Source organism: Ranitomeya imitator, chromosome 4 (genome assembly GCF_032444005.1).
Source record: "Ranitomeya imitator isolate aRanImi1 chromosome 4, aRanImi1.pri, whole genome shotgun sequence".
Classification (NCBI taxonomy): Eukaryota; Metazoa; Chordata; class Amphibia; order Anura; family Dendrobatidae; genus Ranitomeya; species Ranitomeya imitator.
The window spans coordinates 363425532-363453402 of NC_091285.1; the positions used below are offsets into that span (position 1 = coordinate 363425532).

Genomic DNA, 27871 nt, shown 5'->3' on the forward strand with positions numbered 1-27871 from the left:
AGAATTTCTCTGGAAGCGGGAGGCGAGTTAGAGTCGGGACAGGAGCGGCAGTGGACAAGGTGGCTGCAGCAACACTAGCAGCCTGAACAGCGACAGCAGTGACATCCACAGCTGAGGTTGAACGCTCAAGAGCCGCCAACCTTCCCTCCAGCTGCTGGATGTACCGCTGTGAACGCTGATCGTCCATCATTTACTAGCCAGACCTTGGCGCTAGTATTATGTTAGGGACTGGCGGAACGCACCAAGTATAGATGATATGAAACTAGGTGCGTTCGCAGTCCGAGGTCCACCGTGCAGGTAAAAACCCTGCTGCTAGTAAGATGGACTATATGGCGGAACTATAAGTATACACGCACGGGTTAACTTCACCCTGCGTGAAGGAAGCGATCCTGTTGCGTCACAGGACCGCGGTACCGCACATAGAGCGCGAGCAAGAAGTCAGCGAACTCAACCCCAACTAGGATTGAAGTCCGATTAGACACTTGCTGGCACAACACCGCAACTGGGTAAGGAAACTAAATAATAATATAAAGGCACAAGAGTGCGTGCGGTGCCGCACTGACGGACGCCACTAACCACCCAGGCTTGGGTCAGGAAAGCGCAGAGCAGGCGCACGGCGCCGTACAGGCAGACACAGCAACTGGTAGCTGTAATGTGTGTTACGTGCTGTTGGATAAGTCGGGCGCTAGATAGCAAACATACACCTTCCACGAACAATCATTCAATAGGGAGGGTTATTTAAAGAGCGACTTTCACTCACAACACACACACATATTTACAAGACAATACTAGCGCATGGCCGTGCGGTCATGCGCAGTTTATATAGCTGCAGCACAGGAAACAGCTACAGAAGTTTTGCCCTTTCAGGACCTGCCAAAAGGACCAATGGGATGTGCTGCAGTACCTGAGCATGTGACCCTCGATCTCCAACGGGAGATCCTGCCCTGGGCATGCTCAGACAGAGAAAAGCAGGACTTAGATCCAGAAACGTACACTCGCCGCTGCCCAGCACTGGCTTCAATGGCAGAAGCAGGAAAAGCAGCAGTAACTCTTCGCACAGAGTCAGACTGAGCGAGACGCTGGGATCGACGTCCCTGCTGAGCAGACTCCACTGCGGCTGGAGAAGAATGGGAGACCGCAGCGGAGACGGATCGAGATTCCCCCTGTGCAGCAGAGGAAACGACTCCTAACACCTGTGGCACCTAACAGGTGTTGGCAATAACTAAATCACGCTTGCAGCCAGTTGACATGGATTAAAGTTGACTCAACCTCTGTCCTGTGTACCACATTGAGCATGGAGAAAAGAAAGAAGACCAAAGAACTGTCTGAGGACTTGAGAAATCATATTGTGAGGAAGCATGAGCAATCTCAAGGCTACAAGTCCATCTCCAAAGACCTGAATGTTCCTGTGTCTACCGTGCACAGTGTCATCAAGAAGTTTAAAGCCCATGGCACTGTGGCTAACCTCCCTAGATGTGGACGGAACAGAAAAATTGACAAGAGATTTCAACGCAAGATTGTGCGGATGTTGGATAAAGAACCTCGACTAACATCCAAACAAGTTCAAGCTGCCCTGCAGTCCGAGGGTACAACCGTGTCAACCCGTACTATCCGTCGGCGTCTGAATAAAAAGGGACTGTATGGTAGGAGACCCAGGAAGACCCCACTTCTTACCCCGAGACATAAAAAAGCCAGGCTGGAGTTTGCCAAAACTTACTTGAAAAAGCCTAAAACGTTTTGGAAGAATGTTCTCTGGTCAGATGAGACAAAAGTAGAGCTTTTTGGGCAAAGGCATCAACATAGAGTTCACAGGAGAAAAAAAAGAGGCATTCAAAGAAAAGAACACGGTCCCTACAGTCAAACATGGTGGAGGTTCCCTGAGGTTTTGGGGTTGCTTTGCTGCCTCAGGCACTGGAGTGCTTGACCGTGTGCATGGCTTTATGAAGTCTGAAGACTACCAACAAATTTTGCAGCATAATGTAGGGCCCAGTGTGAGAAAGCTGGGTCTCCCTCAGAGGTCATGGGTCTTCCAGGAGGACAATGACCCAAAACACACTTCAAAAGGCCCTAGAAAATGGTTTGCGAGAAATCTCAGGAGACTTCTAAGGTGGCCAGCAATGAGTCCAGACCTGAATCCCATAGAAGACCTAAGACCAGATCTAAAAATGGCAGTTTGGAGAAGGTCCCCTTCAAGTATCAGGGACCTGGAGCAGTTTGCCAATGAAGAATGGTCTAAAATTCCAGCAGAGCTTTGTAAGAAACTCATTGATGGTTACCGGAAGCGGTTGGTCACAGTTATTTTGGCTAAAGGTTGTGCAACCAAGTATTAGGCTGAGGGTGCCAATACTTTTGTCTGGCCCATTTTTGGAGTTTTGTGTGAAATGATCAATGTTTTGCTTTTTGCTTCATTCTCTTTTGCGTTTTTTTCATTTAAGACAAATTAAATGAAGATAATAATACCAAATAATTTGTGTTTGCAATCATTTTCAGGAAGAAGCTGAGTATTATCTGACAGAATTGCAGGGGTGTCAATACTTTTGGCCATGACTGTATGATTTTTAATTTTTTTATTTTTAACATTAGATCTTTTTACTATTGATGCTGCATAGGCAGCATCAATAGTAAAAAAGTTGGTCACACAGGGTTAATAGCAGCGTTAATGGAGTGCGTTACACCGCGGCATAACGTGGTCCATTAGCACTGCCACTAACCCTGTGTGAGCGCTGACTGGAGGGGAGTACGGAGTACGGAGCGGGCACTGACTGTAGGGAGGAAGGAGTGGCCATGTTGCCGTCGGACTGCGCCCGTCGCTGACTGGTTGTGGCAATGGTTGTGGGCGTTTTGCCACGACCAATAAGCGACTTGGATTCCAGGACAGATAGAGGCCGCGACCAATGAATATCCGTGACAGACAGAAGGACAGACAGAAAGATGGAAGTGACCCTTAGACAATTATATAGTAGATTATATTATTTTCCACCAAAATTTGCAAAATAAATCTTACCAAATCAGACAAGGTGATTTTCTGGATTTGGTTTCTCATTTTGACTCTCATAGTTGTGGTCTACCTATGATGTCAATTACAGACCTCTCTCATCTTTTTAAGTGGGAGAACTTACACAATTGATGGCTGACTAAATACTTTTTTCCCCACTGTATATACACCTCAAAACGACCCACAATATTCCCCATGTTCTTAAAAGCGTTTGTGTCTATATATTAATATTGATACCATTTTAAATAATAATTAAGGTTAATTTTAAGGGGTTTCTTTTGGTCATCCACTTCTTCCCTTGTGAGCTTTGCACTGTAACGCAAAAAAAGTTGTTGACTACATATGGGGTATTGGTGTACTGAGGCAAATTGCACAACAAATTGTATGGTACGATTTCTCCTGTTACCCTTGTTAAAATAAGTTTTGGGGCTACAGTAACATTTTTTGTGGGAAAAATTAGATTTTTTTTTAAATTATTTTCACGCCTCTACGTTATAAACTTATGTGAAGAACCTGAGGGTTCAAGGTGCTCACCACACATCTAAATACTTTCCTTGACAAATCTGGTATCCAAAATGGTGTCACTTCTTTGGAGTTTACACTGTTTAGGCACATCCGGGCTCTTCAAACGCAACATGTCGTCTGTTCTCGATTCCAGACAATTTTGCTTTCAAAAAGTAAAACGTTGCTCCTTCCAAGCCCTGTCATTCCCCCAAACAGTAGTTTTCCACCTACATTTGGGGTATGGGCGTGCTCAGGAAAATTTGCACAACAAATTTTGGGGTCCATTTTCTCCTGTTACCCTTGTGAAAATAAAAAAAAGGGTCTTATGTAACATTTTTGTGAAAAATAACTTAAATGTTCATTTTTTTGTTTCCATATTGTTTCAATTCCAGTGAAGCACCTGAAGGGTGCAGTTTTTATAATGGTGTCACTTTTAGATATCTGTCACTTCAAATGTGATGTGGTCCCTAAAAAAATGGTTTTGTAAATTTTGTAGGAAAAATTGGAAATCACTGGTCAACTTTTCACTATTATAACTTCCTAACAAAAAAAAAATTATGCTTCAAAAACCGGTTTTTACGTACCGGTAATAGGATTTTACGGAGCCACGACAGCACCCCTACGAGAAAGGGGTACCCTTTCGGGAAAGGGGGCCCACCTTCCGGACAGGAACCTACAGGATTTAAAGGGGCGGTCCCCCTCACCACTCCAGTTTGTGTTTCAGAGTATAAGGGACACCGCCATTGAGTTAGTACATAAACATATACACTTAAACATTACTAAATACCATCACCTTCTAAAGAGTGATTTTTTAACAAGCACACTTTCCCCAAAAGGGTGCAGAAACCAGTGAATAACTACGGGGGGGGGGGGGGGGGGGGGGCGGGGGGAATGTGCGGGTGCTGTCGTGGCTCCGTAAAATCCTATTACTGGTACGTAAAAACCGGTTTTCCTATCGCCACGACAGCACCCCTACGAGAGATTTTCAAAGATCAATCACCTGGGAGGGACTACAGCACTAAGTACTGTACGGCCAAAAACTAAATTGGCCTCTGAAGATAAGTCAAGACGATAATGTCTATAAAAGGTGGAAGGAGATGACCACGTTGCCGCCTTACATATTACGTCTATGGAGACGTCCGCTCTTTCCGCCCAGGATGAGGCCATGGCTCGAGTGGAGTGGGCCCTGATGCCATCTGGTGGTGTCTGGCCTTTAGCAGTATAAGCAAGATATATGGCATCTCTTATCCATCTGGCGATAGACGCTTTAGTTACACTCGCCCCTTTCCTTGGATTCTGAAAGGAAACAAACAGAGCCCTACTCTGCCTCCATGGTTCTGTCTTGTGTAGGTATTCTAACAGAGTTCTTCTGACATCTAACATGTGATATTTCTGCTCGTCAGCTGAATTCGGATTGTCACAGACAGATGGTAAAATTATTTCCTGACTTCTATGAAATTTGGAAGCTACTTTTGGTAGGTATGCTGGATCAGGTTTTAACACTACCCTGTCCTGAAAGACCATTAAATAAGGAGGATCTATCGACAAAGCTTGTAAGTCACTCACTCTCCTAGCAGAGGTCAGGGCTACTAGGAAGGCTGTTTTTAAAGTTAAATTTTTTATGGAGACAGAATCTAATGGCTCAAAGGGGGGTTCTGTTAAGGCGTCTAAAACCAAATTCAAATCCCATGGTGGTAATCTAGGAATATACACTGGGTTACTACGTTCAGTGGCCCTGATAAATCGGGAAACCCATCTATTTCCCGCCACATTGCTGTTATATAACGCTCCCAAAGCTGATACTTGGACTTTAAGGGTATTTACCGCCAAGCCCAATTCTCGGCCTTTCTGTAAAAACTCCAGAATAGCCGGAATTGGGACCTTGCCAGAAAAGGGATCTTGGTAGAAGGCAAGGAACTTTTTCCAAGTTTTAGCATAGATTTTAGTGGTAACTTCTTTCCGGCTATTTAAAAGGGTAGATATGAGAGCCTCAGAAAACCCTCTTCTCCTCAATAACTCCCTCTCAAATTCCACGCCGTCAGATGCAGGGATTCCACATTGGGGTAACGGAATGGACCCTGAGAAAGAAGCTCCGGGCTGGTCGGCAGTACCCAGGGGTCGGACACAGACATTGCCCTGAGTAACGAGAACCATGCCCTCCTGGGCCAAAAGGGGGCAATCAGGATCACTCTCGCTCTCTCCTCCCTGATCTTCCTGAGGACTATAGGGATCAGACACATTGGGGGGAACGCATAAGCCAGAGAGAAATCCCAGTGTATTTGAAGGGAGTCTATTATACAGGGCTTGTCCGCCACCTGAAGAGAAGCGAACTTCCTGGTCTGTCTGTTCTCTCTCGTTGCAAATAGATCGATAACGGGCAACCCCCATAGGTCTACTATCTGATTGAACACCCGTTGATTCAGAACCCATTCTCCCTGACGTAGAGAATGAAGGCTGAGGTAATCTGCTTCTGTGTTGAGCTCTCCCCGAATGTGAACAGCTGATAGAGCGAAAGTGGGCTTTGGCTACTTTGAGTATGTCTGTGGCGGTGTTCATTAGGGATCTTGACCTTGTACCCCCTTGATGGTTGAGATACGCCACTACTGTTGTGTTGTCTGTCTGGACTCTTACATGTGAATCCTGCAGAGATGGAAGCAACCTGAGTAAGGCCTTCTTTACTGCTGTGAGCTGTTTCCAATTTGAGGACTCTTGAGCCTCTAAGAGAGACCATTGCCCTTGAGTCCAAACATCTCCTATATGAGCTCCCCAACCTATTGGACTGGCATCGGTTGTGACCGTGTTGTCTGGTACTACACTCCAGCGTACTCCTTTTTCTAAATGTCTCCTGTTTAACCACCATCTCAGACTGTGTAGAGTGGCGGTGGATAGCCTGAGTCTTCCGCCTAATTGCCCTTGAAGACTCCTCTCTGCATCCAAGACTTGGGCCTGCAATACCCGAGTGTGGAATTGAGCCCACTGGACGGCTGGTATGCAAGACGTTAGGGATCCCAGAAGGGACATAGCGTCTCTTAAAGTCAGATCTGGCTTCCTTGTTACCGTACTGACTTTGTGCACAATCCTCTGCTTTTTGTCTTCCGGAAGGAAACATTGTTGCTCTTCCGAATTTAGCAGAATACCCAGGAAGGTCTGAGTTGTTGAAGGTTCCAATCTCGATTTTTCCATATTGACTATCCACCCCAAGTCCTGTAAGGAAGATATTACATGATTTAGGCGAGTACTACACTGAAAAAACGAATTTCCCACTACCAGGAAGTCATCCAAGTAGGGTACAATTAATGTATCCTGTTCTCTGACATGGGCCATTACTTCCGCCATGATTTTAGTAAACACCCTCGGTTCCATAGATAGACCAAATGGCATTGCAGTAAAGTGTCTGACCTGGTCGTTTAAGCGCACCGCCATTCTGAGGAATTGTTGATGATCCTGGTGAATGGGCAGATGGTAATACGCATCTTTTAAATCCAGGACTGTCATATAACATCTGGGAAAAAGTTTAGTCGCCGTTTTAATAGATTCCATCTTAAAGGCATGATACTCTAGATGTTTGGTCAATCTCCGTAAGTTTATGATGGTTCGAAAGGATCCATCTGGCTTGGAGATTAAAAATAAAGGGGAATAGAACCCTTTCCCCTGCTGATGTTTTGGAACCTCCACTATAACTTCCTTCCGTCTTAACATATGGACCTCTTTTTCAAGGGCCTTTTGTTGGTCTAAGATATCAGGGGCAGTTAAGGTATAAAAATCAGAAGGTTTTTCCCGAAACTCTAATTTTAACCCTGAATCAATTATACCTAAAACCCAATTACTCGCAGTTATTTTAGCCCACTGCGCATAGAAATATTTTAACCTGCCCCCTACTGGAAGATCTTTACTAGCGGTAATTTCTTCTTCTTCTTGAGGAAGATGATGAGGCATTAAAGTCCGAACCTTTCTTTTTCGGGTCTGTTGGTTCCCAGTCTCGGTTGTGGTAAGGTCTTCGGTATTGGAAGCGTCTCGTGAAGGTATTCCTAAAGGTAGGATTGAAAGCTTTAGGAAAACCTTTCTTCCTATCTTCCGCCTTAGCTAGGATATCATCCAATACCGGGCCAAACAGGTACTCACCCCTACACGGTATTGTAGACAGTTTAGCTCTCGCCTGGGCATCTCCTTTCCAGGTCTTAAGCCATAAGGCTCGGCGAGCAGCATTTGAGAGGCCTGCTGATCTTGCCGCTAGTTTTAAAGAATCCACTGATGCATCCGCTAAATACGCCACCCCTTCCCGTATTTGCGAAAGGGAGTTCAGCATCTTGTCTCTGGGCACCTTGGATTTTAGCTGTTCCTCCAGCTGAGATATCCACACCATGACGGATCTAGCCGTACACGTGCTAGAGATGGCAGGTTTGAACGCCCCTGCAGATGACTCCCATACTTTTTTCAAATACATATCCGCCTTCCTATCTGATGGATCTTTTCAGAAGGCCCACGTCCTCCAGCGGCAAAGCAGCGGCTTTAGACGTAGAAGCCACCGCTGCATCCACTTTTGGAACTTTCATCCATTCCGCCAGATCATTGTCGTCAAAGGGATATCTTCTCTTGGCTGATGATGGCAGAAAACCTTTATCCTGCTTATCCCATTCCCGCTTTATAAGGGATTTCACTGTATCCACAACCGGGAATGCCTTACGACTCCTCTGGCACAAGCCCGCAAACATTATGTCCTGTGCGGACCTTGGTTCCTTGCTCTCTGCAACACCCATGGTTGCTCGGACTCCTTTAACTAACATTTCCATGTTTTCCACCGAGAAACAAGGCCTTCCCTCTTCATCTGAGGAGGATGGAGATGAGGAGCGGGAACATTCCCCTTCTTGCAGGGACAGACTAGATCCTGGAGATACGTCCCTGCCCGACCTTTCCTGGCGGCTGCCTCTAAGGGAATAACTTATTTCCTCCCTGATGACCGCTCTAAGGTCTGATGACCGAAGGGGAGCTTCCTCTTCTAAGGTCTGACAGATACAAGCCTGACAAAGCCTCTTGGTATAACTGTCAGGCATTGGAGTCATGCATAGAGCACATTGCTTGTGCTTAGATTTAGTTGTTTTTTTCCCCTAAAACAAAGCACAAATAACAGACCATATCAGCACCAGGTGTTTAGTTAACACTCACTATTAAGGCTGACTCTGTGAATACCGGTTCTGAAGGAGTGGGATCCAAATGTGACGCTGGGGCGCTCGCACGCTGCTGCCCCCGTACCACGCTGCTGCTGCTTCTCCTTGAGCGGCCGCTATTGCTCTTACTGCGCTGCTCCGTTCCCTCTCCATGAGGGTGCTCGGCGTCCCCTACTGAGGACATGGCTGCCCAATCTCATTCCATAGGCGCCGCTTTTTTACAGCGCTCCTCCCCCGGCTTACCCCGGAAGTGTACTAACTACTTCCGGGTTCACCAGCGCCGGTGTGGACGCTGCACACCGCGCTCAACTGCGGACCAGGACGGCACTGCCCGACTCCTGGGACACGCTCCACATGGCCAGACGAGGGGGGTCTGTGCGCAGGACACCCCCGACGCTGCTTCCGAGCCCCCGATTCTGCCGTTCCTTGAAGATACCACGCAGAGGCATGGAGGCCCGGGTAAGACTGCTGCTGCAGGCTCCCGCCGTCCGAACAGGAACCCAAACTGGAGTGGTGAGGGGGACCGCCCCTTTAAATCCTGTAGGTTCCTGTCCGGAAGGTGGGCGGATCCCCTCTCTCGTAGGGGTGCTGTCGTGGCGATAGGAAAATCATTCTGATGTAAAGTAGACATGTGGGAAATGTTATTTATTAAATATCTTATGCGACTTAAAGGGAACCTGTCAGCAGGATTGTGCAAAGTAACCTACAGTGTGTTAGGTGTAGAGTTCCCGCCGCTGAACAGGGGGAATCTCGAACCACCGCCGCTGCGGTCTCCCATTCTTCTCCAGCCGTAGTGGAGCCTGCTCAGCAGTGACGTCGATCCCAGCGTCTGGCTGAGGCAGATGCTATGCATTTGGTTACTGCTGCCCTTCCAGGTTCAGCCATTGTAGCCAGCACTGATCAGCGTCAAGTAGACGCACCAGGGACTAAGTCCTGCTTTTCTTCCTCTGAGCATGCCCAAGGGACAACCTCTCATTGGACGTCGGGGGTCATATGCTCAGGTCCTGTGGCAGCTCCTATTGGACCACTAGGAAGGTCCCGGAGAGCTACAGCTATAAAAGGTTGGCATGGCCACACTGCCATGCGGTAGTACAAACCTGTTATCGTGTGTGTGTGTGTGTATGTATGTGTATGCATGCCTGCCTGTTCTGGTGAATGCTCCGAAATCATACTCATTCCTAGTGATGTTGAATGTTCGTGAATGATGGCGCTACCTAGTGCCTGACAGTGCTATCCAAGCACAAGAGCACGATCCTTACTGCGTCAAACCAGCAGCGACTGCCAGTGCGCAACTAGTGCGCTTTCCTGGCCCTGGTTAGTGGTGTCCACCAGAGCAACGCTGTGCGCACTCACATGCGGTAAATGTTTCTTTAGTTTTCCCCTGGCACCGCAGTAGCGGCACCGAGCACTCGTGGTCTAGAGGGACTCTTCCCCCACTCCTTGGGGCAGAGTTATGTGACCTCGTCCTAGTGCTCACTTTGCGGTTCGGCGGCCCTTTGAAGCAACAGGGTTCGTCTCCTTTTTCATACCGGGTGAAGCTTACCAGTGTGTGATCACGTTGTACCGCCATATAGTGTCCGCCATTACCGAGCAGCAGGAGTTTCTGTGCACGTTGGACCCCGGGCAGCGAACGCACCTTATACCTTTCATATTATTATTAGGTGCGTTCCGCTGGCCCTAACACAGTGTCAGGTTGGTGCAGTTATTTCATCCACCAAGGTATCATTGTAATCAGTATAATGGCGCCTGTCCTGCTGACAGGTTCCCTTTAACTCTCTGGTTTAAGGGCATACACATTTCTGATTTTTTCACAAATAAACGGGTCATATCGATCAAATTTTACCACATGAAGTACAATATGTAATAAGAAAACAATCTCATAATCACCAGGATCCGTTGAAGTGTTCCAGAGTTATTACCTCATAAAGTGACACTGGTCAGAATTGTAACAATTGGCCTGGTCAGGAAGGTGAAAACCACCCTTGGGGTGGTGGTGAAGAGATTAAAAAGCAATTTATAAAGATGACAAACAATTGTAGGTTTTGCTGCTTTTAATAATTATTTGAATTTGCAAATTACATTTGTTTGACATAAGTTAAGAAACAATTACAATATTTCGCCATTTAAATTTGACATTTCCACATTTAGAACAGATTTATTTCACATATTGCCATAGAAAGTATTCTGGTGACAGGAGTAGATTTTTACATTCCACTACTTACATTCTAATAATAAAACTTTAGCTTGTGTCATTTTCATCCCCTGCAGATGGAAGAAGAAGAGGAGCAACACGTATTACCGAATGGCATTTATACAACCGCTGAACAACGGCCGAATGCTTACATACCAGAAGATGAAAATGTCCTTCCTCTGCCGCGGCCGTATGGGGCGCTGGCACCGTTCAGACCCAGTGAACCTTGCTCAAACATGAGGCACATCAGAAAGCCACTGATAAAGCCTATTGAGATCTAACGGAGGCCATTGCAATGTAACAATAATACGTTGTCAGCAGACAAGTGAATGTGACCTCGGACTTTGCACTGGTCAGTACAGCGACCTTTGCTGGGCTTTTGGAAACAATTTTGACTAACCAATCAAAATCAGGGGGGTAGATTCACATGAAATCAGTTTTTCTATGCGCTTAAGTGAAGCATCAGGTTTGATTTAAAGGGAACCTGTCACATTGAACATACAGTCTGACTTAAATGCAGCCACTAGATGCAACCACTTCTGGGTCTTGTATGCTCCAGTGAATGTTTGCTTTGAATCTGTACATGCTGAGCAATATATTGGTGCTTTAAGTGAATGAATGCAATCTGATCTCATCATCATGTTGTAGAGCAGGAGGAGCTGAGCAGATTGATCTATAGGTTTGTGGGAAACGATTTAGTATAAATTTCCATTTAATGATCGCTGCTTATATTGGGCTCAGCGGTCCAGTGGGCGGGGCTAATCTGTGATTGATAGCTTTCCTTGTGTAAGTATACATAGAGATAGTTGTCAATCACTGGTTAGAACTGCCTACTGTGGACCTCTGAGCCATGTTCTGTAATATTGGACAGCATTTTCATAGTGGCAAGTCCCCTTTAATAACAGTACCTAAATGCTATTATTAAATATATCGTTTTGATTCTAGGGGAAGGGAATTAATAAAATCAAGCCCAGAATGTCTGTAACATTTTTTTTTAGCTTCATGGACCATTGCATCCCTGAAATTGGGTCTTTCTGTCCGTGTGGACAGAACTATTTGTACCTTCAGTGAGATATTATTCAATAAAACATTGATAAACTATTTAATGTTTAGAATTCTCTTATGCGATGTATTATAATAAATGCAAACTCATTAACCCCATTTATTAAAATAGTCTAACAGGATAAAAAAGCCTTGATGCCCATAGAAACTAATACACTGCAATGATTTCTTCTTTTTTTTCTTCGACAATTTAAGAAATAAAAGTGGGCCTCTTAGGCTACGTTCACATTAGCGTTGTGCGGGGCAGCGTCGGCGACGCAACGCACAACGCATGCAAAAATGCATGCACAACGCAGCTTTTTGTGACGCATGCGTTCACTTTTGCATGATTTTTGGCGCAGAAAAAACTGCATCATGCAGCGTCCTCTGCACCCTGACAGTTGCGCCACAGTGACGCATGCGTCACAAAATGCAAGAGCAACACATGTCCATGCGCCCCCCATGTTAAATATAGGGGTGCATGAAGCATGCGTCGCCGCGGCTGCCCCCGAAGCAACGCTAATGTGAATGTAGCCTAACTGATTGCTGAGAATCAATGCTGGTCTTCCATTAAGACTGGCTGAATAGATGAGGCCAAACATATTCCTTTATAGACATTTCTATGGAAATCTACAGCACTGTAAATCAAGGGGAAGGTTGCCAAAATCTATCATGTACCCGGACATACAGTAGAAGGGACCTATCACAACTGACCACAGATCTGCAGAAACCTCTTCAGTGACATAAATGGTATGTGATCATATTGAGTGTTGCACGCAGCGGTGCCAAACCAGGGGTCCTGGGCAATTCTTGAGCCATGAAAAGCACGGTCATAAAATTGGGCTGGACGTCACCAAGGCCACGGCAGCAGCACAGCCAACCATAGGTATCAGTAGTGACCGCTTACAGAAAGTTCATAAACGACATTACTGTCCATGTAGAACTATACATCAGTATTTCCGGAATCACAGCGTGTGGCTAGATGGGGCAGCATCATGGACCTGATCATCGAATAGGGGCTTTTGTTGGAGGAAAGCATGGGACCAAACGTATCCAATATTGTCATTAGAAAAGGTCAAATGTGAACACGGCCAAACACATGGGAGCAAACTCACAATGCCTGGAAACCGCTCCACCAGTTTCTTGATGTAAGAGTCACATTTATCTTGGGCACAAGGGGTCATTATATTATTCTCTGTAGCAGTTCACCACATATACCACTGTACTCATTAAAAATAGGTATAATAGATCACAGGGCTGGAAGAAACTATTATGTAGAAATAAATCTGTAAAAAATAACAAGAATGGAAGACAGTTTACAAGACTGTTATCTGCAGCAGAAATTCAATGGCTGAGAGCTATTCTTTATTATCCAGAAGGCTATGGTGCAGAAGTTGTCAGTATTCGGTTCAGACAGTAAATCGGTGTTTTTCCTGAAGTGTCGTCTTTGATGCTTTTTCAGTCGTTAAGCAGCGCACTCTATTTGGGGGGCTTGTATGTGGAAGCAGCCTGTTAAAGTGACGAATTTAACTGCTTCACATTTTTACAAAACATGAAGTAGTTAAAAGACGACCAAAAGACTAAACATGAACAGCAAGCCACTTTTACATTTTTTCTATGTTTATTGAGCACATTTTCAGGCCATTACGCCCCATAATGACGCCATGTACACATATACCCCTCAGCTCCATGTTTGGCTCTGCACAGAAATACCTTTTATTACTAATAATGGGTCATCAATCATAACACTTTTGACCCAAATAAAAACCATAAGACAGATCGGCCCCATTAATGGCAGCAGTAAGTAACCAAGATTTTTTACAGAATCTTGGAGAATGGATCAATGTAACCTTATTGAATATATTTGGACAACATTTACATTAGAATGGACATGAAACCAACAAAAAGTACTAAAACTCCATTTTCTTTGCTGTGTATGACCATTAGTCCATGATTCCTTTCCTTCATTATTTCCTAGCAGAGAACCATAGCTATGTAGAACATGTAACAGTGGACACAATATTTGTAAACAGTTTTCAAGCAAAATTATTTGCCAATTCATATTTCAGCACATAATTCCTATTAGGAATAAATAATCTGTACGTTTTTTATACACTGGCAGGTACCTGGCTTCAACTTGCTGATTGAATTCAGTATCTTGCCAGTGTTAGAAATCCCTTTGTTTTTCTTGAGAACAAGATACGTTTCAGCTGTAAATGGGTCAGACCACAACAGGAAATGTCGCAGCCATAGAACGTACATACACTTAAGTAACCGAACTTCAGCGTTGCACAACTTGCTTCCAAGAGAACGGTCACAGGAACTACTGTGGGCGTCTGTAGCGGTTCTGATGAAATGTACAGGCAGAAGTCACTTCTTTATCCGGTGTCTATCATGGTCGTAGGCTTAGTAGATCTGCAGTTTGTTTTAGAGCAATCTCTTCCAGAAATGCAGCGTCTATGTTATCTTCCTCAAATGGGTTTAATGCTGAAATAAAAGATAAAAGTCTATCATTACTACAATGAAAACATATAGAATTTCCCATGTCGAGAGGGGTTCACCATCCTTGAGATGACAAAGACTTTGCTCCCAGAAGGGTATGTTTTTGGCACATATGCCACTTAACACTGCACTTTCCCTTTCTTCAGTTTTATGTGTGCTGCTTATGATTAAGCAGGTTCTAAAACATAAAAAAGGACCAAATAAAGGACAGCAGCCATGTACTAATGGCTCCAGACACTGAGGAAAGTGCACATCCATGAACTGTAGGCTCAGTCCATCAGCCCCTAAAGCTGAAGATGGATGGATAAATATCACTTTGGCAAACCTCAATATCCAATACACAAACTCCTACAAATTAACTGAGACATTATTGCCAGAAAGTAAAAATATGACCATCTTTATTGAAATACTATATAACAATCAGATAAAAAATGAGTCATTTTAGGGATCATGGAGGTGAGGAGCACATGCAAATGTAGTACTGGTTGTAACATATTAAGTATTGTTATCAAGATATATTTAAGTCCAGACAAACAAAAAAAAATCAAAATAAAAATCTAGTCTAAAAGTGGTTTTCCATCACTTCTCAAAAGTACCAGAGAGAAAACAATGATAAAATGAAACATTTTTCCTGCATTTCCAGAGCGAAGGGAATTAAAGAGACTGCAGTGCATGACGTCCCGTCATCTTATTATTCAGTTACCTGGCTGATTAGACTTCAGTTTGGCTGTACAGTAGGTGACAGACCGGCAATGCCTGCGCTGAGGGTAGAGCATGGGAAGACGGGTAACTGGGCAGCTGTAGTGGAGAAGAGGGGTGCCCAACGCACTAATCGTCATTTACAACTACAATACAGACCAAAAGTTTGGACACACCTTCTCATTTAAAGATTTTTCTGTATTTTCATGACTATGAAAATTGTACATTCACACTGAAGGCATCACAACTATGAATTAACACATGTGGAATTATATACTTAACAAAAAAGTGTGAAACAACTGAAAATATGTCTTATATTCTAGGTTCTTCAAAGTAGCCACCTTTTGCTTTGATGACTGCTTTCAACACTCTTGGCATTCTCTTGATGAGCTTCAAGAGGTAGTCTCTGGGAATGGTCTTCCAACAATCTTGAAGGAGTTCCCAGAGATGCTTAGCACTTGTTGGCCCTTTTGCCTTCACTCTGCGGTCCAGCTCACCCCAAACCATCTCGATTGGGTTCAGGTCTGGTGACTCTGGAGGCCAGGTCATCTGGCGTAGCACCCCAACACTCTCCTTCTTGGTCAAATACCCCTTATACAGCCTGGAGGTGTGTTTGGGGTCATTGTCCTATTGAAAAATAAATGATGGTCCAACTAAACGCATACCGGATGGAATAGCATGCCGCTGCAAGATGCTGTGGTAGCCATGCTGGTTCAGTATGCCTTCAATATTGAATAAATCCCCAACAGTGTCACCAGCAAAGCACCCCCACACCATCACACCTCCTCCTCCATGCTTCACGGTGGGAATCAGGCATGTAGAGAAAGCACAGATTTCCACTGGTCTAATGTTCATTCCTTGTGTTCTTAAGCCCAAACAAGTCTCTTCTGCTTGTTGCCTGTCCTTAGCAGTGGTTTCCTAGCAGCTATTTTACCATGAAGGCCTGCTTCACAAAGTCTCTTCTTAACAGTTGTTGTAAAGATGTGTCTGCTGCTAGAACTCTGTGTGGCATTGACCTGGTCTCTAATCTGAGCTGCTGTTAACCTGCGATTTCTGAGGCTGGTGGCTCGGATAGACTTATCCTCAGAAGCAGAGGTGACTCTTGGTCTTCCTTTCCTGGGGCGGTCCTCATGTGAGCCAGTTTTTTTGTAGTGCTTGATGGTTGTTGCCACTGCGCCTGGGGACACTTTCAAAGTTTGCCCAATTTTTCGGACTGACTGACCTTCATTTCTTAAAGTAATGATGGCCACTCGTTTTTCTTTACTTAGCTGCTTTTTTCTTGCCATAATACAAATTCTAACAGTCTATTCAGTAGGACTATCAGCTGTGTATCCACCAGACTTCTGCTCAACACAAATGATTGTCCCAACCCCATTTATAAGGCAAGAAATCCCACTTATTAAACCTGACAGGGCACACCTGTGAAGTGAAAACCATTTCCGGTGACTACCTCTTGAAGCTCATCAAGAGAATGCCAAGAGTGTGCAAAGCAGTCATCAAAGCAAAAGGTGGCTACTTTGAAGAACCTAGAATATAAGACATAATTTCAGTTGTTTCACACTTTTTTGTTAAGTATATAATTCCACATGTGTTAATTCATAGTTTTGATGCCTTCAGTGTGAATGTACAATTTTCATAGTCATGAAAATACAGAAAAATGTTTAAATGAGGTGTGTCCAAACTTTTGCTCTGTACTGTATATCGGCATGCACAGTAAATAACTGGTAGAACAGAGACATGGTGCTCCTGCGTTACCTCTCACTGTTCTGTAAGCGCCAGGTTGCTTTACACCTGTGGCCTGCTGAACTCTGGGCGCATGCACAGCACGTCCACATCCTGGAGCAGGTCCACATCCTGGAGCAGGTGGAGTGATAATGTCACCATGTCGCTGCTCCCGTGCTCAAACGAGGACTGTGCCGTGGACTCATAGGAGAGTATGTGGGGTTTATTTATTGCACTGTATAAGTACTTGTAGAGGGGATTGTTGGGGCTCCATACTGTAAGTAGTGGGCTGCAGGGGCCAGGAAAAGTGTAGGATTCCATGGGAAAGGTGGTCACCTGCAAGTCACTGTGTCTGCACTGTAATCTCTTAATATTTCTTCAGAAGTGGCATCCAGTTTTTGTACATCATGTTTGTTTTCAGCAGCGCATCGCCCTGTGTTATCAGGAGTTGTGTTTCCGATACCGTGAGAATATGGATGGGAACAGAGCGATTGATTAGTGCTCGCTGTACCCCATCATTCTTTGTCAGCCTGTGTAAAGAGGCCGGTAAACAAGTGCAGAACGACTTGAATAGTCGATTGGTGCTCGTTTAATGGCCTGAATTCAGCTTGCACCCTAAATGTTTTTTGTGATGGTACAAATATTAGCATTTGGGACTCAACTATTAATGTTTGCCCACAGCCACTTTGTCTAAAACCGGCCCTGCTGAAAGAATTTCAGACTCCGCAGCTAGATGCACATGTGACGCTGCTCTAACCTGGGAGTGACCCATTTTTAATCCAGGAGTAAAAGTACTTTACTAAAGATGGTTCTATTTTTAATTTCTGTGGTTAATGTCTCAATTACTTTTATTGAAGTTATCGGAAAAAGTGGTTCAAGAAGTTTCCTGAGAAGTGAAGGCGCCGGATTGTGGGAAGTAAGGTGATCATGCTTGGTGAAATCTCATCAATAACTATATTCTGTACTAATAAATCTCATTATCTTCAGTTTTATAACAACCTTTTCTCCATTATCTTTTGCTTTTGCAAAATAAAGCTAATCTTCACATGCTGCTGGGATTTGTGCCCAATGAAGTCAGTGGGGGTTCTGGAATCTCACCCCCTGGCAAGCAGCAGTTACTGCTCTTAGGCAAACACTTCCCCTGCAGCATTTCCTCTAATATGTGGACTCTGCAAATCTGCAGGATGAACATCACAGTGAACATGAACGATACCTCTATCTTCCACTTCTGATAGCATCATTATTAAATAATTCAGTGGTAGAAAGTTAATGTACAGTGGAGATCGCTCAGCCGGTGAATGCGAAGTAACCTGGAAAAAAATAAATAACAATATGAAACAGAAACATTATCATGACTTAATGATACTAATAAAGAACTAAACTTAAAGGGGTATTCCCATCTTCAAGAAAAGTAGAGTAGTTCTTCTGATTTGCTATGCTGCTAGCGCCATGTGCAGGGCATTGCAGCAGCTTAGGTATCCATGGTTACGACCACTGATATACTAACAGTTCATTAAATAGTTGTTAGTGGTCGTAACCATGGACGCTTAAGCTACTGCAATGCCCTGTACATTGGGTAAGCAACATAGCGAATCAGAAGAACTATACTGGATTCCTAATTGGAGGCATTTGCTAATATTATTATTATACCTACTACATATTGGGATAGTATCTTGGAGATACTATCTATCTAAGACTTTATTTCAACATTGGAATTGGTTTTCTGCTTTGTCTTCAACCATCTTAAGTCACATAGTTGGTAAAGTTATTTTTCGTCAGAACTATTCTCTTGCTCACCTCCTTTTGGTTAAGCCTGAACAGCAGCTTTTTCACATACTTCATAGCAATGACGTTATTGCTGATGGCATGATCCCACAAGTTATGGATCTTTTCAGGAAATTTCTGGATGAGATGAAAAAAATAACAATGAATGTGATCATGTGGAATGTTCTCCCGTGTCCGGTGTATGAGAGGGTCACAGCTCAACATTGAGTATGTACAGTAGGATTTCCCGACACTAAGTGGGTTTATATGATGGAAAAGGAAATCCTGGAGCCACATGTCCCAGACTCACTCAGTCTCCTATCATAAAAATGCATTTTATATTGTCCAGACCGCATCTTTATCAGAAATAAAAATATACAATTCTACTAGAAGGAAAATGTCACATTATATTTTACCTAATGCAGTTTGTAGAAGAAAATAGATTGATAATCTTCCTACTGCAAGATACAGCTTCATAGCAGACAACATACCTCTGGTAGTCGCAGAATTATGCTACACTTCAGGTTTTCATTTTTTTCATTATCATCCAGTTCTGTAAAGAAACCAATACTCAATGCACATAGAGACACGTTAATCCGAGATGCGCACCACCTTCACCAGGGACAAAGCAAAAAGTTAAAAGGGATATCAGGGACCCTTTCATTTTTTCCTTATGAGCCCAATAACTTACAGGTAAGTAGTTGCTAACTACCGGCCTGTTCTGCCCTTCACAGATCTTTGCTGGGTCAGGGTGCTCACAGACTGCTCCTGACAGCGATTCTGCTGCTTCTGGTGACGAGACGCTGACAGAGCAGCAGCTTCTTTTCCCCCTGCGCTTTTGATGGGGTGACAGTGCCGATATTATATTGATTGATTGGCGCTGGCTCTCCGCTAACTAAATCTGGCTGTCAATCAGCGTGACAGTCAGGAGTCACGCCCCATCAACAAGAGCAGACTGGAAGAGGGAGAGCTGCTCTGTTGATGTGGAGCAGCAGAATTGCCGGCAGGAGCAGTCTGTGATCACTCTGAGCCAGCGCCAGACAGAACAAGCAGATAGTTAGCAATTACCTGCCTTTCAGTTCTTAGCTCCATGAGAATTTTTTTTTTAAAAAGTGCTGGATTATCCCTTTAATACACAATTTAAATGTATATACTCTCCAACAGTGTACTTTTTTCTCTTTTTTTTCTCTTAACAAAAATGCTATCCCAGCTAACTGAATATGCATTTTTAGTACAAAGAATACACATATAGAAACACACAGCTGGTGAAATAAGTACTGAACACATCACCAATTTTGTAAGTAAATACATTTCTAAAGGTGCTATCGACACGAAATTCTCAGCAGATGTCGGTCACAATCCATCCGAATCCACACAGGCAAAGAAATCAAACAATAGATGTCTATAAATTAAGTTATGTCTAATAATGAGAAATTACACAGGGGAAAAAGTATTCAACATGCTTACTGAAATTTAATTCTTCCTACAAAAGCCCATGGCAGCTTCATGACGCCTCCTGTATGGAGAAACTAGTTGCATGCATTGCTCAGTTGTGATATGGGCCAAATACCATAAATGTTCTATTGGATTCAGGTTAGGTGATTGGCTGGACAACTCTAGCGGCTTTATTTTCTTTCTCTGAAACCAATTGAGAGTTTCCTTGGCTGTGTGTTTGGGTAATTTTCTTGCTAAAATGTCCACCCTCATTTCATCTTCAACATCCTGGTTGATGGCAGCAGATTTTTATCACGAATGTTTAGTTACCTTTGTCCATTCATACTTCAATTATTATTATTATCAACATATTCATTAATGATCTGGTAGAAGGTTTACACAGTAAAATATCGATATTTGCAGATGATACAAAACTATGTAAAGCAGTTAATACAAGAGAAGATAGTATTCTGCTACAGATGGATCTGGATAAGTTGGAAACTTGGGCTGAAAGGTGGCAGATGAGGTTTAACAATGATAAATGTAAGGTTATACACATGGGAAGAAGGAATCAATGTCACCATTACACACTGAATGGGAAACCACTGGGTAAATCTGACAGGGAGAAGGACTTGGGGATCCTAGTTAATGATAAACTTACCTGGAGCAGCCAGTGCCAGGCAGCAGCTGCCAAGGCAAACAGGATCATGGGGTGCATTAAAAGAGGTCTGGATACACATGATGAGAGCATTATACTGCCTCTGTACAAATCCCTAGTTAGACCGCACATGGAGTACTGTGTCCAGTTTTGGGCACCGGTGCTCAGGAAGGATATAATGGAACTAGAGAGAGTACAAAGGAGGGCAACAAAATTAATAAAGGGGATGGGAGAACTACAATACCCAGATAGATTAGCGAAATTAGGATTATTTAGTCTAGAAAAAAGACTGAGGGGCGATCTAATAACCATGTATAAGTATATAAGGGGACAATACAAATATCTCGCTGAGGATCTGTTTATACCAAGGAAGGTGACGGGCACAAGGGGGCATTCTTTGCGTCTGGAGGAGAGAAGGTTTTTCCACCAACATAGAAGAGGATTCTTTACTGTTAGGGCAGTGAGAATCTGGAATTGCTTGCCTGAGGAGGTGGTGATGGCGAACTCAGTCGAGGGGTTCAAGAGAGGCCTGGATGTCTTCCTGGAGCAGAACAATATTGTATCATACAATTATTAGGTTCTGTAGAAGGACGTAGATCTGGGTATTTATTATGATGGAATATAGGCTGAACTGGATGGACAAATGTCTTTTTTCGGCCTTACTAACTATGTTACTATGTAATTATTTGAAGTTTGCCAATGCCGTATGCAGAAAAAAAGCCCCACACAATGATGTTCCCATCTCCAAATTTCACTGTTGGTATGGTGTTTTTGGGGTGATGTACAGTGCCTTTTGGCCTCCAAACAGGGTGTGTATTATGGCATCCAAAGAGTTTAATTTTGGTCTTATATGACTAGACTATATTCTCCCAGTATTTCACAGGCTTGTCTAAATGTTGTTGAGCAAAATTTAACGCACTTGAACATGCTTTTTGTTCAGCAATAGAGTCTTGTGTGGTGAGCGTGCATACAGGTCATGGAGGGTGAGTGCATTACTTATTTTTGAAACAATTGTATTTGCCGGTGCCAGGTCTTTCTGTAGCTGTCCACAGGTGGTCCTTAGTTTCTGACAACTCTTCTGATAATTCGTTTCACTCCTCTGCCTGAAATCTTGTGGGGAGCACCTGGTCATCGCTGGTTTATAGTGAAATAATATTCTTTCCACTTCCAGATTATGGCACCAGCAGTACTTAATGAAACTTTCAGTAGTTTAGAAATTCTTCTGTACCCAATGCCATCAGTATGTTTTGTAACCTTAAGGTTGCGAAGGTTTTGAGACAGCTCACTGGTTTTACCCATAATGTGATGTTTCTTTTGTGGCACTTTGGTAATGAGACGCCTTTTTATAGGCGATCAGTACAACTAGCTGATATTATTTCTCACTAAGTGGCAGGATCACTTTCTAATTACGGATAGATTTCAGCTAGTGTCATGACTTTTTACAGCTTTTTGCACTTCTTTCTTCATGAATTCAATACTTTTTCCCTGTATCATTTCTCATTATTACACATAATTTATGGACATCTATGGTATGATTTCTTTGCCTGTGTGAATTGGATGTGTTGTTACCGACTTCTGATGAGACTTTGATTTCACTACAACAGTTAGAAATATACAGTATTTACTTAGAAAACTGGTGATGTGTTCAATACTTTTTTCACCCGCTGTATATTTGCATGCATTTTATATATATATACATATATATATATATATATATATATATATATACATATACATATATATAAACATATATATATATATATATATATATATATATATATACGGTATATATATATATATATTTTTTTCCTTGCAACATGAAACATACGGTATCCATACATTGCATGGGGGTACTAAAGGTTTGGTGAAAAGGATAAAAAAAAACAAGACAAAAACCACGGCATCATTGGGAATAATGTGGCTCCATACCAATTGAATTTACCTTTGAGTAGTTTAACAACAAAAGTTTCTGTTAAGGTCAAGACTCCGGCATCAATGTATTGAAGCAAGTTTCCTAGAGGGAGGCAGCGCACTGCTAGAGCAAGGTGCAATGTGTGGAAACCTGAAATAATAAGAGTTTAGAAAAAAAATTACCATACTACGGAGCCACTCAGGTTTTTTGTGCCCCCTCCCCCCCCCCCCCGCCCCAAAAAATCAGTATGCATGTACCATGAGTAGCAGTGGATTCATTATATATAAGCTTAAAAAATGGGAACATACACCACAGCCAGTGCTTGCGAAGTGTGAACACTTACCAGGAGGTAACGGCATGCACATTCTGGTTGCAGCGTCTGTAATTCGGCACATGACATGAAAAGCAAAATACTCTGAAGAATTTCCATTTCCATTCCTAAATTAGAATTTAAAATATTAAAAACATTGCTAAAAAAGTTTCATGAATACATTTGTTTACCCAGATTCCAGTGTGCAATACTGTAGGGCATTTTAAAACGGCAGCTACTTTTTCCATATCACTGTAGGCAGGTTTAGCAGTTTAAAGTAAAAAAAAGGTTTTGCTACCGTGTTAGGCTGTCGTTTAGGGGAAAAAACGCATCCTGCAAAGTTGTCTGCAGGATGCGTTTTTGCCAGATAGATTAACATTAGCAACGCATTGCGACGCATTGACAGACGTCGCAACCGTTGTGCGACGGTTGCGCCGTGTTGTGGCGGACCGCCATTTCCGACCGCGCATGTGCGGCCGGAACTCCTCCCCCACCTCCCCGTTGTGCGGCACATTCACTGCTAGCGTCGGTAACCTCGGCTCGACGCACTGCGACGGGCCGAGCCTGACGCTAGTGTGAAAGTAGCCTTAGCCAGTTGAAAAAAAGATTGTTCTCCATGGGAGAAAAAAATAATCTTGTAGTTATGTAGTTATGATACTTTTTAACAAAAATAAAATATGTCATGTTACAAAGCAAGCTTTTGAGACTTCTTACGTCTCATCATCAGATGTGGTATAATAAAGTATCTGAAGAAACAAATATATTCACAAAAAGAGCAGAGACCTGACATAGTAAATGGACATATAAATTAACTGAGCTCAGAGAGTGAATCCTTCATTAGCTTCGATAAGTGGTGTGAAAGTTTTATTCACAAAAAAAAGTTGAATCCAGCAGGATTGAAGTTAAAACCAGTCTGTATTTATTTCTTCATGCCATGATTAAGACTTCGGTCGAAACGCGTCGGAATAACGCTGCTATACTTTGATATTTTGCGTGACATGCTGTGAAATATTCATATGTTTCATATTTTGGAGTGGTGTACCATATTTTTAATGAAGAAATAAATAGAGACTGGTTTTACTTCAATCCTGCTGGATTCAACTTACTTTGTTTTGTGGATCGTTTGCTCAAACCTTTCCGTGCAGGAACAGATGAGGAGTAGCCTACATTCAGGTGAGCTGACTATATGTCTGTTTTGAAAGTTTTATTGTCCCAATATCCATGTAAGATCAGAGACCTGATGCCCTCACTGTCTCTGGAGCAGATCTTGTAGGAAGTCATAAATTATAAATCCTTGTGATATATTTAGTCCTGTGTGAAGGGTATCAAAGACTGTCATACATTTTTGTTCACAGACCCATTGATGTTTTTTGTGATTTGAAGTTGCCTTTTAAAATAACAACTGTTATATTGTTTAGGATGTGTACTGGGCCACAGAAATGTTTGGCCACAGGTAGAATTTTTTCTTGTCTGTAATCGTGAATCGATGGGAACTCATCCATGCTCTCAGTTTCTGTCCTGTTTCTTCAATAAATTAAGTTCACCACATTGAAAGAGGAATATGTGAATGTCCCAGGAATCGTGTAGTCCTGCTGTGCATTGCGGATCTGTAGCTGCTCTGTGGTCATTACATGGGTGCATGTTTTGCAACTCTTAACATTGCAAGGATAGGTTCTCCTCTTGGTGTATCAGAGGGCATTGATCTTCTGATCCCAATATTTCTTCAATTTGGAGGTTATCTGCAGCAAAGCAAGGGAGGGTATTTGAACATTATTTTTAGCCGGTCACCTTTGTGTAAGATGTGGTGAAGTTGTTTGGCAGTTTTTCTGAGCACTTCAAGCTGTGGGCTGTAGGTCACCACTAGAGGTACGCGATCATTTTCCACTTTTTCTCCATATTGAAGTAATTGACTTCTAGGGATCCTTGTGGCTCAATTGATCTGATCATCAATGGAGGTGGGGTGGTAGCCTTGGTTTAAAAATGTCTTTTTAAGATGAGTTAAATATTCATCCGTGTCTGTCAGGTTGGAACAGATACGATTATATCGGACAGCCTGGCTGTAGACAATGAACCTTTTAATGTGTTTTGGGTGGACGCTGTCCCACCTGAGGTATAAGGCCAGTCAATTGGTGTCCAATACACAGCTGTCTGGATTGAACCATTTTGAGTTTTTATGATGGTATGCAAAAAGTTGATCTCTGTATTTGAATGGTCCAATGTCAAGTTTATACACACAGCAAATGTACATACACGTCTTCTACTTACAAACCGGTTATTAAAAAAAAAATGTACAGGGAAAAATAGCACCGCACTGTATCAGAATTTGAATGCAATGCATAAGGAGGAACCATTTTTTTTTATTATAAAATGCAATTTTCCCAAGAAAAATTTGGGAGGAAAATGGGTGTGCGTCTTATAGTCCGCATGTAGCTTACAGTGAGGGAGGTGGGTCGGCAGGAGGCAGAAAGCTGCAGCAGGAGTAGGGCAATGCTGCGGGCCCTGGGCTGGGAGGAGAGGTGTCCTGGCTGTGAATGTCAGCGTTGCAGGGTAGGAGCAGAATCTCCGCTCTGCACATTGATATCCCGGCAGTGAGCTTCAGAAAAATGGCTACTCATGTTGGCGCATTCTCAGATTGAAATCTTGGCTCAATTATATTCGCTCCTCAAAGCCAAGGGCCTGCAGCATCGTCCCACTCCTGCCGCCTCTCTGTAGCAGTGACCCTGCCTCCTGTGATCCTGCTCCTCCATGGCACCTCGCCTAAAGCTAAATCAGAACTATAAGACGAACCCAATTTTCACATTAAAATTTTTTGTTCTTATTTTCCTTCTCTAAATTTAGGGTAAGTCTTATTTTCTGAAAAATACGGTATATAATTAAGGACAAAATAATAGGTAAATCATATTCAAAATACTATATCAAAAGGAAGAAAGGAAAACTCCAGTTTTTCAGCATTTTGGCAGTGTTTTTGGGGAGCAGATTACAAGTTTGCTTTGTCTACAGTACATGTTTAATAAAGCTAGTTTTATTCACTAAAAACGCTGCAAAAAACAAGGTTGAGTTTTGTGTAGCATTTTTTCACATTCTGTTTGCTCTGTATGGATGAAAAAATGCTGCCAAAACGCTGAAAGAATTGATGCTGTAGATTCATAAAAACAGTGCAGCTCACAAATTCGGTCAGGGAAAAAAAAACCAAGTGTGTTCATGAGAAAAAAACGCTGCATATGAACATAGCCTAAGGGTATGTGCACAAGATCAGTAATCGCTGCAGGTTGGACGCGGTGTACTTGTGCAGCATCCAGATGTTACAGCATAGTGGATGGGATTTCAAGAACTCCCATGTCCACTATGCGTGCACGGACGCCTCTGGCTTCCCTGCGGAGACGGACATGCGGCGCGTCTTTCTGGACCGCAGCATGTCTATTTCTTTTGCGGTGATGCAAGTCTTGGCAAGATGAATCTCACCCATACAATGTATTGGACGCAGTGATCACATGCAGATTCACCTGCATTCAATAGACGGCAGCGCTTTGGACGCAGCGGACATGCGCTGCCAATTACTGACCGTGTGCACCAACTCTAAGCCTATGGACACAGAAGAATTGTCCATGCATTCAGTCGGAACACATTAGATAGTATAAAATGGGGAACCTTTGTAATAACTCAGAAATAGTTATATTAGATATATCTAAATCGATAAATAATCTCCAGTATTAAATCCTTATAATTCATAATTAATATCACTAATCATGCATAAAGTACATAAAATATAACATGTAAACAAATATATTGTACAACTCATGAATATAAATGGAATACAAATTATTAAATTCACTAAAAAATGTTCAATAAAATGTCTATACCCAATACCATGTACATGAGTATTTCTATTATGAGATCCCAGTAAAGATCATATCATATAACGAATATAAATTAATCATGTGTTAGAAATGCCAAGTAAATAAATAATCATAAATGCAATTTACAATGTAGTTCTTTATGAGATATACTACGATAACAAAACATGATATAGAATAATGAACCACAAATGTAACTAGACATAATGATAAAACTAAGTAATCAATAATATATTAATTTTATTTTTGTCTATTAAAGGGACACTGTCACCTGAATTTGGAGGGAACAATCTTCAGCCATGGAGGCGGGGTTTTGGGGTTTTTGATTCACCCTTTCCTTGCCTGCTGGCTGCATGCTGGCTGCAATATTGGATTGAAGTTCATTTTCTGTCCTCCGTAGTACACGCCTGCACAAGGCAATCTTGCACAGCGCAGGCGTGTACTATGGAGGACAGAGAATGAACTTCAATCCAATATTGCAGCCAGCATGCAGCCAGCAGGTAAGGAAAGGGTGAATCAAAAACCCCAAAACCCCGCCTCCATGGCTGAAGATTGTTCCCTCCAAATTCAGGTGACAGTGTCCCTTTAAGAATTCTATCTAATAATCTAATACATTAAAAGAAAAAAAAATCATAATTGTGTGGGGGAAAATAATAAAATAAGAATATGTGTATACTTACAAACATAAAACGCTATGATCAAGGCCATGCTTTCTCCAAATAGCCTCCAAAATCTGGCACACCAAGTCCAGCTGCACATCAAGTAGAAATCATTACATCCATTTGTCATTCACATCACATACTATAGAAATGTCTTTAATAATTCAGATGGAGACAAATTATACATTTGTTGCCATTATTAATAACATTTTTCATAAAAAAATTAATTCCCTGGTGTTCACATGGTAATTATTTTCAAACAATTAAAGGTTAAATACAAATCATTGATGTACAAAAGAAGAAGGGTCAGATCAGAGATACATTTCTTCTTGACAAAATTTTGCTAAAAATTGATATTGAAACCTTGTTACAGCCAAGACAGTATAACAAACGCTCTGTCTATAGACCACATCAGTCGATTAAGCAACTTAATGTAGTTTTTATGTTGGGAAAACAGCATG

At 42.6% G+C, this 27871-nt stretch overlaps 2 protein-coding genes across 3 annotated transcripts in view; one reads left to right on the forward strand and one right to left on the reverse strand.

Moving 5' to 3' along the window:
* CCDC146 (coiled-coil domain containing 146) overlaps positions 1–11956 on the forward strand; it is a 214690-nt gene extending 202734 nt beyond the window's left edge. Inside the window, exon 19 of one of the 2 annotated variants that reach the window (XM_069765128.1) lies at positions 10933–11956. In XM_069765128.1, coding sequence (XP_069621229.1) covers positions 10933–11136 — 204 coding nt within the window. In that variant the 3' untranslated portion in view covers positions 11137–11956. The remainder of the gene's footprint in view (positions 1–10932) is intronic. The other variant, XM_069765129.1, reaches the window with a different exon arrangement.
* A 145-nt stretch (positions 11957–12101) lies between these two features.
* The window catches only part of GSAP (gamma-secretase activating protein), a 204143-nt gene continuing 188373 nt past the window's right edge, over positions 12102–27871 (reverse strand). Inside the window, exons 25-31 of the mRNA XM_069765130.1 lie at positions 27432–27502; positions 22931–23025; positions 22618–22737; positions 19075–19136; positions 18617–18721; positions 18033–18129; positions 12102–14383 (exon numbers count right to left, since the gene is read on the reverse strand). Coding sequence (XP_069621231.1) covers positions 14289–14383; positions 18033–18129; positions 18617–18721; positions 19075–19136; positions 22618–22737; positions 22931–23025; positions 27432–27502 — 645 coding nt within the window. The 3' untranslated portion in view covers positions 12102–14288. The remainder of the gene's footprint in view (positions 14384–18032; positions 18130–18616; positions 18722–19074; positions 19137–22617; positions 22738–22930; positions 23026–27431; positions 27503–27871) is intronic.